This window comes from Limulus polyphemus, unplaced genomic scaffold (genome assembly GCF_000517525.1).
Source record: "Limulus polyphemus unplaced genomic scaffold, Limulus_polyphemus-2.1.2 Scaffold390, whole genome shotgun sequence".
In the NCBI taxonomy this organism is placed as follows: Eukaryota; Metazoa; Arthropoda; class Merostomata; order Xiphosura; family Limulidae; genus Limulus; species Limulus polyphemus.
In genome coordinates, this window is record NW_013666000.1 from 221,766 (window position 1) to 235,108 (window position 13,343).

At 33.4% G+C, this 13,343-nt stretch overlaps 1 protein-coding gene across 3 annotated transcripts in view; it reads left to right on the forward strand.

Annotated features, from left to right (window-relative positions):
- LOC111085438 (WAP four-disulfide core domain protein 1-like) overlaps nucleotides 1–13,343 on the forward strand; it is a 46,422-nt gene extending 33,079 nt beyond the window's left edge. For 2 of the 3 annotated variants that reach the window (XM_022383981.1, XM_022383983.1), the window contains exons 2-9: nucleotides 3,009–3,207; nucleotides 4,559–4,612; nucleotides 5,696–5,734; nucleotides 6,372–6,515; nucleotides 6,748–6,804; nucleotides 9,212–9,296; nucleotides 9,983–10,041; nucleotides 11,817–13,343. In XM_022383981.1, coding sequence (XP_022239689.1) covers nucleotides 3,009–3,207; nucleotides 4,559–4,612; nucleotides 5,696–5,734; nucleotides 6,372–6,515; nucleotides 6,748–6,804; nucleotides 9,212–9,296; nucleotides 9,983–10,041; nucleotides 11,817–11,908 — 729 coding nt within the window. In that variant the 3' untranslated portion in view covers nucleotides 11,909–13,343. The other variant, XM_022383982.1, reaches the window with a different exon arrangement.

Here is a 13,343-nt window from a genome sequence, read left to right on the forward strand (position 1 = left end):
GTTTGAATACAAGAAGGAAAACAACGCCTCTGTAGCCACAAAGTATATCAAAGAAGTTTATGGAAATGTTTTGAACGTTCGTAAGTGTCAATGATGGTTCAACAGATTTCATTCAGGTGACTTTAGCCTTAAAAACTGTGATGGCAGAGGCCAACATGTTGGAATTGATATTGATGCTCTGAAGACGCTTGTTGAGTCTAACTCAAGACAACACACTCGTGAAATGGCCCTGAAATTGCATGTTTATCATAAAACAATACGTAAACATTTAAGTTATATTGGAAAACCTCACAAAGACAGTGCTTGGGTGCCTCACGAACTCTCTGATGATCATCGTTTCAAACGTGTGAACGTTGCTTCTGGTGCGTAATGCGCGCGAACCATTTTTGGACAGAATTGTCATTGGTGACGAAAAAACAGATTCTCTATGCGAATATTAAACGCCAAAAACAATGGCTCACTCCTAGACAAAAAATATCTTCCGACTCCAAAACTTGGACTCCATCCACAGAAAGTGATGCTTTGCATTTAGTGGGACATCAAAGGAGTAATTCATTTCGAACTCCTCAATCCACAGCGAACTGTCAATGCAAAAATCTATAGTCAGCAAATGGAACGTTTAAATCAAGCCCTTCACCCGTCAATCAGAAAGAGGTTCTTCTTCTCTACGACAATGCACGTCCACGTGTGGCACCTTTGACGCAGCACAAGATTATGGAGTTGGGTTCGTAAGTTCTCTCCCACCCACCATATTCTCCAGATATGGCACCATCACATCACCATCTTTTTCGTTCGCTGCATCACCATCTTAATGGGAAAACGTATGGAAATGTGAAAGGTGTTAAAGAGGACATCGACATGTTTTTTGCTTCAAAGCAAAGTGATTTCTTTAATCAGGACATTAACAACCTGATTGTAAGATGGAAAAGCATCATCGATAAGAATGGAGACTATTTCATTTTGTAAATGTTTTGTTTGATGTATAAGTTGTTCGGGTTTTTTCATCTAAAAAAACATTAATTTCCCGACGACCTAATAAAACACAGATATGTTGTAATCACATAATACCCTTCAATAAATGATTAAGTATAAATTTTTTGATCACGTGTTGCTTTTAAAAACGATCATTTGAAAATTTTTATAGTACGACATTTCTTATTTTATTTTGTTCCACATTCAGTTAACCAACAGAACAAAAAGAGGACGTTAAGCCTAATTGATAATATTATTTTTTTTTATATTAGTTTATACGTTTCCGGTTCAGAGTAATTTTCTTGCTTAATATGCAGGAACGCTTCCTGAGCGATATTTCTGAGTGCAGCTCACACATATAATTTTTTTTAAAGTTTTTGAATTTCGTGCAAAGCTACACGAGGACTATTTACGCTAGCCGTCCCTAATTTAGAAGTGATTCTCCAGAGTCTAGAAAGAAGGCAGCTAGTCAACACTACCCTCGGCCAATTCTTGAGCTACTCTTTTAGCAACGAATAGTGGGATTGACCGTCACATTACGACGCCTTATGGCTGAAAGGGTGAGCATATTCAGTGACGGGGATTCGAACCCGTGATCCGCAGATTGCGAGTCGAGCGCCCTAACCATCAAGCTATGCAAAACGTATTATGTACTTATGAACTTTGTGTGTAAATTGAACAATTCAACACAAGTACTTCAAAAACGTACTATAGGAAAGGAAGAAGTCTGCCCTTTTTTTTTAATAATGTGAAAATTAAATTATAAAATGCAATTAATTTTACGTCTTCTCATAGGAGAGTGTACATCCAATAACAATGTAATCCCAGTTGTATTTATTTTGTCTCATTCTTAAAAATATCTAAAAAATAGTGGATGGTTGAAGAATTTCCTTATGAGGACCTTGAATAAAACTATGTTTAACTATATGCATACATATGTATGTATATGTTTTTTGTGTATGAGTAATCAACAACTGTTTCGCTATTTTTTAAATTGGAAAGTTTCATGGAAGTGGCCAGTTGGTGGGGAACATGCGTTTTTAAGTTATTATATGAATAATTAACGGTCATTTGACACCCCCTATTCGATTTAAATACTGGTCGTTTATTCAACTACTTAACAGAGTTTAATCAGTTATTACTACTGATGAAAAAGATCCTCCCTCCCCCCACTTGGATGAGCAAAATCGTTTGACAAAGAAGTAAAGTCGATTGAAAATAGCTAAGACCAAAAAAACGTGGAAACACATATACATCTCTTGTCACTTCTCGCATTTGTTTTCTCACTTCTAAAAAGTGTTAGTTTGAACTATCTTCTCCGGAGCTGAGGTGCCTCAAGGATTAATGAAGTCTTATTTCGTTTCACGGACTGTTAGCTTAAATTTCAGGAAAACTTTCCAGTTTAATTAAGCCATACGCTAATATATAAATGTAGATATATTTATATCAACTTATCATTATAAACATTTTTTGTTAATAAGATAAAGTACGGGAAGTGTTGTATCAATTGGTCTATGCTGCACCACAGTTTGATTAAACATGCCTGCGAATTTAAACTTAATAAAAGTTGTTTTGTTTTTAATAACGGGTTTTCCATAATTCAGCTACGCAGATTTCGAAAATAATATTCAGTTTTTCGATCACGTAAGTATGTTTTTCAAATCGGGAAGAAGAAAAAATCTTATTATTTCGTTTACCAGAATGAACATTTTATATTATTATGTTTCAGTTTGTTAACAAAAATACAAATAAACAGAAGAAAAGGGAAGAACATTGATGTCAAACGAATATGCATCCTCATTCATCCTAATTTTTTAAATGAAATCTGCATCTTTTAGTCTCAAAACTACGTGTTGTGGTCTTTCTTTCATGTATTGCGTTATGACGTTTCGTGAAAAACCTGTACGTGATGGAAAAAAATATATATCACTTTCGAATTCAGCGTACAGGAATTACTGTAGAACATGTAAAATTTTCAAGACACTAAAACCATCGCAGGCCTGTGTTATTGAAACCTTGTTATATTTTGATTCTAGGAGGGGTTGAGAGAACACATGACTCAGCTTTTAAAAGATCCTTCGCTACGTGATTGTCCAACTCCGGTTCTTCCAATTGCGAGAGTCTACTGTTCTCAGACGCTATGCAGCAGTCATGAAGACTGTCCAGATCCAGATTTCAAGTGTTGTTTCAATGGCTGTGTATTCAGCTGTCAACATAAGATACCACCTCCACCTGGTAATGTATTCTTTATTAGTCTGTCCGACCGTCCGTACCTTCTTTCGCCTAACTCTGTACCAACACATCCACCTGGTCATCGATACTCATTTATTATGAGTGTAAGAACCAAATATGTTAAATAATACTTGTGTCCCTCATATACACGAAATAATAATGTTTTGGTAGCTTCAGTTATTGTTGACAGACTTTGTATCTAGTTTGCATGTTTGGCTAATTAAGGTACATGTTTTATAGGATAATTTATTCTTCTCTCACCAAAGAGTAAATATCTCTATTCTTAATAAATGACATATTATTTTTGTGTAGAAAAATTTCATAATTTGCTGGTATAGAAAAAGCTGCTTTAAAAATTCTTTAGTTTCTAATTTTTCTCATTCCATTCTAGCTTACGGTTGACTATATCTTTATACTATCATATGAGTAGCTTTGTTTTCAGTGTAATCAGCCTGTGGCTTGCACGTTTGTGGTATGTAAGCGTACCATGTGTTTTCTACCCCTTAGTTAATGTATAGATTTTTCAGATTTTGTGTGCATATTGAGCATATTCTTAATAAAGAAAATCAGTCAAGGGAGCCACCAAGTTCTTCTCGCCCTAGTTACTTACGGAACTAGAACATTCAGCTGTGGTGTCACGTACCGCTAGCGCAGATAGCCCTCGTGTAGCTTTGCGCAAAATTCCTAACAAACCAAACCAACGAATAGTGGGATTGACCGTCACATTATAACGCTCCCATGGCTGAAAGGGCGAGCATGTTTGGTGGGACGGGGTGTTTTAGTTCAAAGTTAGGGACAACTATGCCTGAATCTTGTGATTTCAGACTTTGATGTTTAGTTCTTGTGGCACATAAGGTGCCATTGGGGTTTAAAATACAAAATACTAAATTGAAAAAACCAACAATAACAAAAACATTGGATGTACTTTAATTAATGCCTGTTTGGCAATTTTTTCATGTTTAGTTTATTTAAGTCAAATATTAAAATCATACCACAAATTGGGGTTTGCAGACTTAAAGCGTTAATATTTGTTTTAGCAACGTACTGAAAATCGGTTTATAGCCCAGTGGGGTTTATCAAGTGCTTCTTCGCATCATTACAAACGCTGTGAAGTCTTTCTTGTTTGTTGTTAAGCGCAAAGTTACACAATAGACCGTCTGTGCTCTACTAACTGCGTATATCAAACCCGATTTTTAGCGTTATAAGCCTTCAGACTTACTGACAAGTTTATAGTTTATAGTAAATTACTTAAGCCTGTAGGGAAACTAACTGTCATAAAATATACAAAGTTTCAAAATTAAATTAGTGCAAAAAATAGATAAATAATCGTATTGTACTTGCTCTTTTCTTGCAGTGATTGATTGGCAAGAAGAACCAAAAGGGGTTTCAGCTATTCCCATTTACCCTGGTAGGTGTCTGCTATGCAGTGCTTAAAGTAAGTAGGAAGAGAAAGCAGGGTGGTTTGTGAAATTGTTGAAGCTGAGTACTACATTTTTTGTTTTTCATGTGTATTATTTTTTTATTATATATGTAAGTAAAATGAAAAAATTAGAAACCTATTAGTTTAGATTAGGTAGGATAATGATAATAATCATAATTCTTTACGAGGTATACTCGCAAGTAGCTCGTGCATTATGTAATTCTATATGCAACGTTCGCCAAGTGATTTACAACTTGTGTGGCAAGATTAATTAGTTGGACTTGATTCAAAAAATAAAACAATAAAAGTAAGTATAAACCTATGTATAATGCAACGAGTTATGGTATGGAAACTCTGATGGCTACTTTGTGGTTACGAACTCGGTCACACTGACCGAGCCGGTAGTGAGAGGGTTCATTCCTTTCATCGTGTACTACTTTGTCTCATTCCTGCCTCACCCTTACACGACATTTTAAGAAATAAAATATAGTTTATCTTCCCAGCTCCTGCCGCCGTAAATATTTATTGCATCGTCTATTGAATCTTTTCCTTCTGAGAAGATTACAGTCTACTCAAAGGTCGTGGGATGGTTTTAGGCCCTTCCGAAAAGAAGTGGGATGGCATCCCGCCTCATCCCACCCTGCTTCAATCAGTGATGCTCTGTAAATAACTATGTGCATATCTATAGCTGTGATTATATCTTTTTTTTCAGCTAAAACCACACCATAAAAAATCTGGGCTTACTTTTAGATCATTTATTTCCTATGCAGGTAAACAATTAGTCATCATATCAGAGAGTGACTTTCAACTGTGCATTTGATAATTATCGTGCAAGAGTAACTTATTTAGTTTGATATAAAGTAAAGAATTATATCATTAATAACTAACTTAAGGTATGTTTCACATGTTATAAATTTTTGCTTGAGATTTAGATTCTTTTGGATTGGGTATTGTTGAGCCGATTTAATCCGAGGCAATTCTTTTACTGATATAACACTTTTAGATTTAGTTGTTTTGTTGAATAATCAACCACTGTTGATTGGCATTTCAAGATATTTCATTATTTTTCAGACAATCTTCGAAACATGAGCGACTTTTCCTCTCCAGAAGGTATGTGGCGTCATCATATTGAATTCGATTAAAAATATTGGAGGCGAGTTTGAATCTGTACAGAGAGATGAAAATTATTAATCCTTGTTTCTTTGGGTATTTTATTTTTTAATTTTTAGATCATAAGCCAAGAAATTATTTAATACTATAAAAACTTACTATCGTAATTGCTTAATTTACTTTAAAGCAACAAATTGGGAAAATAAAGATATGAAATTGATAAAATAAAAATTGTTTTCTAACTCTTTTAATCTTGGATCCTGATACTGGGATTATATAATTCATGTTATAGCAGAATTTTAAAATAGTAATTGAGGTCATATTTACTTTACTTTTCTAGTACCGTATTAAAACAAAGATGATAATTTTTCATTAATTTTTAGTCTTTTGTAAAAATCAAAACTACCTAAATATGGTAATAGTTTTGTATTCTATACTGTCAAATCGTCCACGTAAAAATGTAAAATCTTGAATAAAAGCGTTCGAAACAAGTATTAATAAATTGCTGTGTTTAAGGCTTAACGATATGTAACTTAAAATACATAAAATTTTAAAATCTAAACTTATTAGAAAAAACAATTTATCATTAAACATTGATTATTTGTTTTAATTTACCAATTTCTCTGGAACTTTTCAGTAAAAGTTTGTAGTACGTCACCGCTACCGCCCCCAAGCGTTTCCTTGGATTGTCCTGCTAACTATGTTTGTCGTATTCAGTACATCGAAGATCCTCTAGAGGGAGTGCCAAACCTTGGAGTTTGTGTGCCTGTGACATTTGGGGGTGACTCTCTCTCGTATTTTTGTAGTCTCTAAAAAAGTCGACATTTATTAAATAACTATTATGCATTAATTTTTTATATATAAAATTATATTACCTTTGCGCTTTAAGGGGTAATATTCAAAATATAGGTCGCGTTGAAAGGTTATTACATTAGGAAAAAAATGTTGGACTACTTATGCTATAAAAATAAGTTGTGGCGATAACGTAAAATGTTTCCTGTATTTTTTAACAGAATCAAGTGTTAGTGATGATGGCAAAACTTACCTCGAAAAAGCTGGAAAAGAAACGGGTAAGAACATATAATAATAAACGAGTGAAACTCGTGTAAATGGAAGAACGAATCTTTTAGCTGGTTCATCTCACAATTTAAAACCTTTTAAAAATATCGTTTACCTTAAAACTGCAACATTCAAACCAAAAGCATAAAATAGTGGTGGCCCTCAAGGTATTGTTTTTGTTTTGTTAGTGCAAACCTACACAATGGACTTTCTATACTCTGTCTACCGCGTGGTATCAAACCCCAGATTTCTAACGTTTTATGTCCGTAAACTTACCTCTGGTTCATCAGGGAATCCCTCGGGATATGTCCTAGATATATCTGCAAATGTTATAGCTGCATTGATTATATTTTTTGACACCTACTGACATAATATTAAGCTTTGAACGAAGAGATTACCTGATGTCTTGCAAAGATAGACATTAATTCTTATTTTAACCAATTGCGTTAAAAGTTATTGATTTGTTACGTGTTTTATATAAATGAATTTCCTCGACATCTTAGACATTGATTGGTGTATTTTAAGCACGAACCCACACAATAGGCTATTTGTGCTCTGCCCACCACGAGCATCGATTAAGTACTGATATAATCTATATTTCCTAATATGGCAAAAGGTTATTGATAATATCTCTAACTGCGACGGTATTTATTTGATAACCAATAGAAAGTTCTCAGTATACGCTTTCTGTCGTTTAACTGTTTTATATTACAAAAAGGATTATAACGATATCATTATAACTTCAATTCTCCTAATTTGTCTTTTAAACAGTTATCCTTAATTGTATAATATTTACGTATGTAAGAATAAGTATGTAATTTATCATTATTTTAGTTGCGTTCCTCGATTTGCTTGGTTTCCAAAGCTATTAATAATTTGAAAAAAACAAAAAAAACAACCTCTTATTTGGTTATAGGGCCTAATGTGACCTGGTGGTTAGGACGCTCGACTCGCCATCTGTCGGTCGCGGGTTCAAATCCATCTCAGAACATGCACACCCTTTCAGCCGTGGAGACCTTATAATGTGACGGTCAATCCCACTATTCGTTGGTAAAAGAGTAGCCTAAGAGTCAGTGACGGGTAGTGTTGACTAGCTGCCTTTCCTCTATTATATCACTTCAAAATGATGAAGGGCTAGTGCAGATAACCCCCAAGTAGTTCTGCGTGAAATTCATCAAACAAACAAAAATATATATTATTAAGGCGTGAACGCCTTTTCTTAACTGGCGAAGCATAGTTATAATTAATCATACTTATCATAAGATGTTACTTTTAAACCTACTATATTTCCTAGCATTATAGATAATGTTTCGACCACTGTGTATCTCAGCCGGCCTGATGAGCTCTATATTAAGAGAAACGCGTTATCATCAATGGATATGACGAACACATAATGTAGCGTTAAAAATATAATTATATCTAATATTAAGGTCTTATTTTTAGTATTATGAAATTACTTTGACATATGATGCCGCCAGACGGCAACCTTGTTTTAGGGTTTATCGTCCAATCTAATTTTATTAATATTATGGCAGTAGAGAATCATTGCAAGGATATGTCGATGTTCCAGTCACTTGCACCATGTCTTATCCAGTAGTGAAATAAATTGTCCTATTTCACCTGTTAACTGCCAGTTATAATCTTACCTAAAATTGCCCATTTCTCCTGCAGTGTACTCACGAAGGTCGTAATTTTGTTCCACGTAATTTAAGTTGGCACGTTTGATTTTTTAAACGTGATAAACAATTTTTTTAGATTCGTATTATAGAAAACACTTTTTTATTAACACTTTATCTTTCGTCTTCATAGTTCAAGATACTGTGTGGTATTTTAAATGGCACGAAAAACTTATTTTTGCTCTTTTTTGGATAGATGAAGTAACCATCTTTCCTATGGACAATAAGTTTAAAGAGGTATAAAAAGAATGCACTAATTACATTGTTTGCTATCTTTACACATTCGTTGGTAAAAGAACAGCCGAAGAGTTGGCAGTGATGACTAGCTGCCTTCTCTCTAGTCTTTCACTGCTAAATTACGGACAGCTAGCGCAGATAGCCCTTGTGTAGCTTTGTGCGAAATTCAAAACAAACCAAACCTTTACATATACGCTTTGCAATACGTATCACTAAGACCTGTAGTCTTTTTGTGACAAGATCAAACTGTAATTGCAGTTCAGGTTTCTTCTGTTTTTGCACTTTTGTTTTCTGTATCTTTGTATTTAATATTCTAAATAATTTATATAATTATTAATTTTTTATATTTACTTTCCAGAAAGATACGTTGTATGTTCAACTTGTTCAAAACTGCATGGCAATTCAGGAAAAACGAAGTACTGGAATACATATATGAAAATACAAACAAAAAAAAACATCCACAGAAAGATCTCTTGTTAAAGAATCTCTGTTATTTGCATTTTAGTTATCCTACCTGGTGGGTGTTCTTTATCCAAGGAGAAGTATGACCAGCTTCAAGAATTACAGAAACGACCTTACATAGTTGGTTGGTGAGTTGCTTTACCTATTGAAGTCAGAATTAATCTGAAGAAGTAAAAACTAACACGAGCTGCTTTACCCACTGAAGTCAGAATTAATCTGAAGAAGTAAAAACTAACACGAGCTGCTTTACCCATTGAAGTCAGAATTAATCTGAAGAAGTAAAAACTAACACGAGCTGCTTTACCCACTGAAGTCAGAATTAATCTGAAGAAGTAAAAACTAAGACGAGTTGCTTTACCTATTGAAGTCAGAATTAATCTGAAGAGGTAAAAACTAAGACTGGGCAAGTCTCGAACCTGCAGGTCAGTTTATCGAATAGAAAGTCGCAGGTTCGAACTTCTCCTTAGTTTCGTTTTTCTTTAAAAAACTTCTAATATTACATGAGAGAGTACTACTCTTAAATACTTCCTCGGTTACCTATCCATGAATTTGTTATATTAATGAGATATACAATATTTTGTAAAATTCTTTTTATTGTGCTTTATGAATATCAATTTTACCAGCTTTTATATTTTAAATATTTGTTATTAATAAATATTTCCCTTTTAGTTAGTTTTTTGAGACGATAATGTTTTTAGTTTTTCATTTCCGATACGATTCGTTATTAAAAGTCCTTTGTTTTTCTCAGTATAAACGGTTTTACAGTATTATTGATGATTTGGTTTCGTTAACACTAAATGCTCCATATTTTCAGCATATGTACACTTGGTGCACTGGAGTGTAGGATCTCGCGAAATCAGCTGAACGATTCAGGTGAGTTAAAGTAAAATATATTGCCTCAAAATATTAACTCACATCTTTTGTTAAAAACATAATTTCATTTATACCAGAAATTAGCTTTTTCAAGGAGTTAAATCACTTTGATGAATGGGTTTTGTACTTTCCCCAATTTCTTTTCAGGCGTGGTTATCATTGAGAAATCTAAGGTTCATCTTTTATTGAGCAAAGAAATTCAAATTACATTGACATTTTGGAAATGGTGCGGACTTCAGTGAAACTTTAGAAAACAAATCTTGTTCGAACAGTATGTTCGAAATACTAATAAATGCTTCAATGAATGTATTGGGGCTATATTGTGTCTCTAGAAGCAAAAACTGAAGTATATTATATTTTGTTTTGTAGCAGGATAATATTTTTAATCAAAGTTGTATACACATGGTGGTTCCGAAATCATGTGGCTGAAAGAACATTATTTTTTTTTGGAGTTCCATAAGTTTTTGAGGAAATAAGGTTGTTGTGATAGATATATTATTAAAGTAATATGCAAACAGAATCTTAACAATTAATAAAGTCGCTAAGAAATCGGGTTACGACGACACTTTTATTTGGCAAGAAGTAAAAGAAGGTTATAAAAAGTTTGGTTGGGATGTTTTTTGTTAACCCACTTCAATTAAATAAAAAAAGCAGCTTCAAGCTACATGATATTTGGTATTTTGAATAAAACGCACCTTACGGAACACATGGGTTAAACTATCAGGTCAGAGACCCCATAGTTCAAGAATAATTATATATACTTTTAAAGCACTGACAGGAGAGAGAGCTACCAGATAGCAGCACACGTCGCTTAAATGGCCACTGGTAACCAGATAGTGGGATTGACTGTCACAGTTATAACGTTTCCATAGCTGAAAGTGAGAAACGTCTTCATCAGCATATCATGGTTTGAGCTACGTACCTTTAGGTGCAGCCCTACACGATAATTACAAGGCTGCAAAAGGCCCAAACTTCAAGTTACCCTGTTTGTTATGGCTACAGAGCTTCTCATGTATAAGCAAAAAATACGTGAATTTTTATGGTACGTAACACCTAAATGCTAGTTATATTGAAATGGATCTAACAATTAGATATGAAAATTTCCCCACACTTAAATTGGTGTTAAATTTAACGTATCATCAAAGTATCCGTTGAAAATTTGAAAATTTAACTTTGAAAAGGCCATTATTCATTGTAAGACATATTAGTCTGAGTTAAATGCCAGCTCTGACTTTGTATCATCAAATATATTAAATTTAACTTTGTTTTATGTTTTGTAAGTTAACCCAAAATTCATGTTATCTGTGTTTATAGATTAATCTGAAGTTCATGCTATCTATGTTTTGTAAATTAACATGAAAGTCCTTGTTATCTGTGTTTTTATACCAACAGAAAGTCTGTGTCATTTATCTTTGTAGATTAACACAAAATCTGTTATGTGACATTTTTAGATTAAACTGAACTATTTGACTTTCTGTGTTTTAGAGATTAACCCAAGGCCCTTGTTATTTATATTTTGTAGATTGACCCGAACTCCTTGTTATTCGTGTTTTATAGATTAACAAGTTGTATATATTAGCCTGGAGTCCTTTATACTTGTGTTTTCTAGAGTAACCACAATTCCCTGTTATCCACAATTTATAGATTAACTTGAATTCTGTGTTATCTGTGTTCTGTAGATTAACCTGCAGTCTTTGTTACCCATGTTTTATAGCGTAACTCAAGGCTTCGAGTTTTCCTAGATAGATTAATACCTTATTACCTGTGGTTTACAGATCTGAATCTAAAATCTCAGACGAAGAATACGTTTCAAAACTTCCTGATGTTTACACGAAGGAGAAGAAAGCAAAGGAACGATTACAATTAATCCTTAATCTCTTTATTATAAGATTGGTTGACGATGTTCATCATTTCCTCTGGACTTACAATGTTTTTTTGTCATGTTTTTGTTAAACGTATTTAAAAAAGGGGGAGTTATGTTTTTGGATGAACAGATAAGCCCACAAAAATACTTTTTTCTGCCTTTAAAATATGCGTTCTACAAATTGTTTAAATTTAACTTAAGAGATCACATTTACAAGACTTCTCCTAAAAGTAAGGTCATGTTGTTGGAAAAGTAAAATAGAGTAAAAATATGTTGGTTACGTTCTGAGATTAGATAAAAGTGTCAGTAAAAACATATTTATTTCATCTTGAATCTTAAGGTAGCTACATTGAAACAAAATAACTGGTTGTGTTTGAACCATTATCCTAGAAAGATTCATGTGCAAAATAATATTTTAGTTAAAGAAGTGTTTGTTGAGCTATTCTTAAATTTATTAAGTTGTGGTTGAGTTAAATTGCAACAGAGGGAGTTTTTGTAACAAACTGTTGTATGCATGTATTATTTGAAGAATCCAGGTTGCTATTTTTTTATACTGGAACTAACATAAGTCTGATGTAACAGTTAATTTTATTTAATTTTTAATCTTGTTGCTAGAAGGATTTATGCATCAAACTTATTTTTAGTCTATAAGTGCTATACAGATGACAGAGAAGAGGGGGTCAGAGGTCAGTACGAGTATTTTTTATGTCTGTATAAATGTTTTAACCGTTTTGCAACTTATGCAGATATGAGTTGTTTTAAATTTTAATTTTTTAAATAATTGAGTGTAAAATCAAATGAAAATAACTTATGGAACTTCTGACATTGTTGTCATAGAATTTTTTTTCTGAATGGACTTCAACGAACTTTTAGCGGGCTGTCTAAGTATGTCATTAATACGTTATGTCAATAGATGTACGTGAAACACGTTCTGTTAACATTCGTTAAGAAGGTTTTACATTTAACTAGTTGCTATGTGATTATAAGGTTGGTTTGTTATAGAGCAAAGCCACATTGGACAATCTGCTGTATCCACCGCGGTGAATCGATCCCCGGTTTTAGTGTTATATGTCCGTAGACTTACTGCTGTCCTAAATAATTTTGCGTGAATTGTGTGTTTTCCTTTATTTATCAAAGTTGTATATTCAGAAACATGAAATATGCAAGAAAACACTGAAGAATATTTTCTTATGTTATAACTGCTCGTAGTTCCCCGGTAGGACAGCGGTAGGTCTACGAACTTATAACGCTAAATTCCGGAGTTCGATTTCCAGCGGTGGACACAGCAGATGGCCCATGTGGCTTTGTTGTGTAAAAAAATCAAACAAACAAACGACTTTTTTTTATAACCTGTTTGTATTTAACAGTGAATTTTGCAGTAACGTACAGGATAACTTAATTTACCTGTATTTTGCCAATAAAAAATTTGTGAAATTTG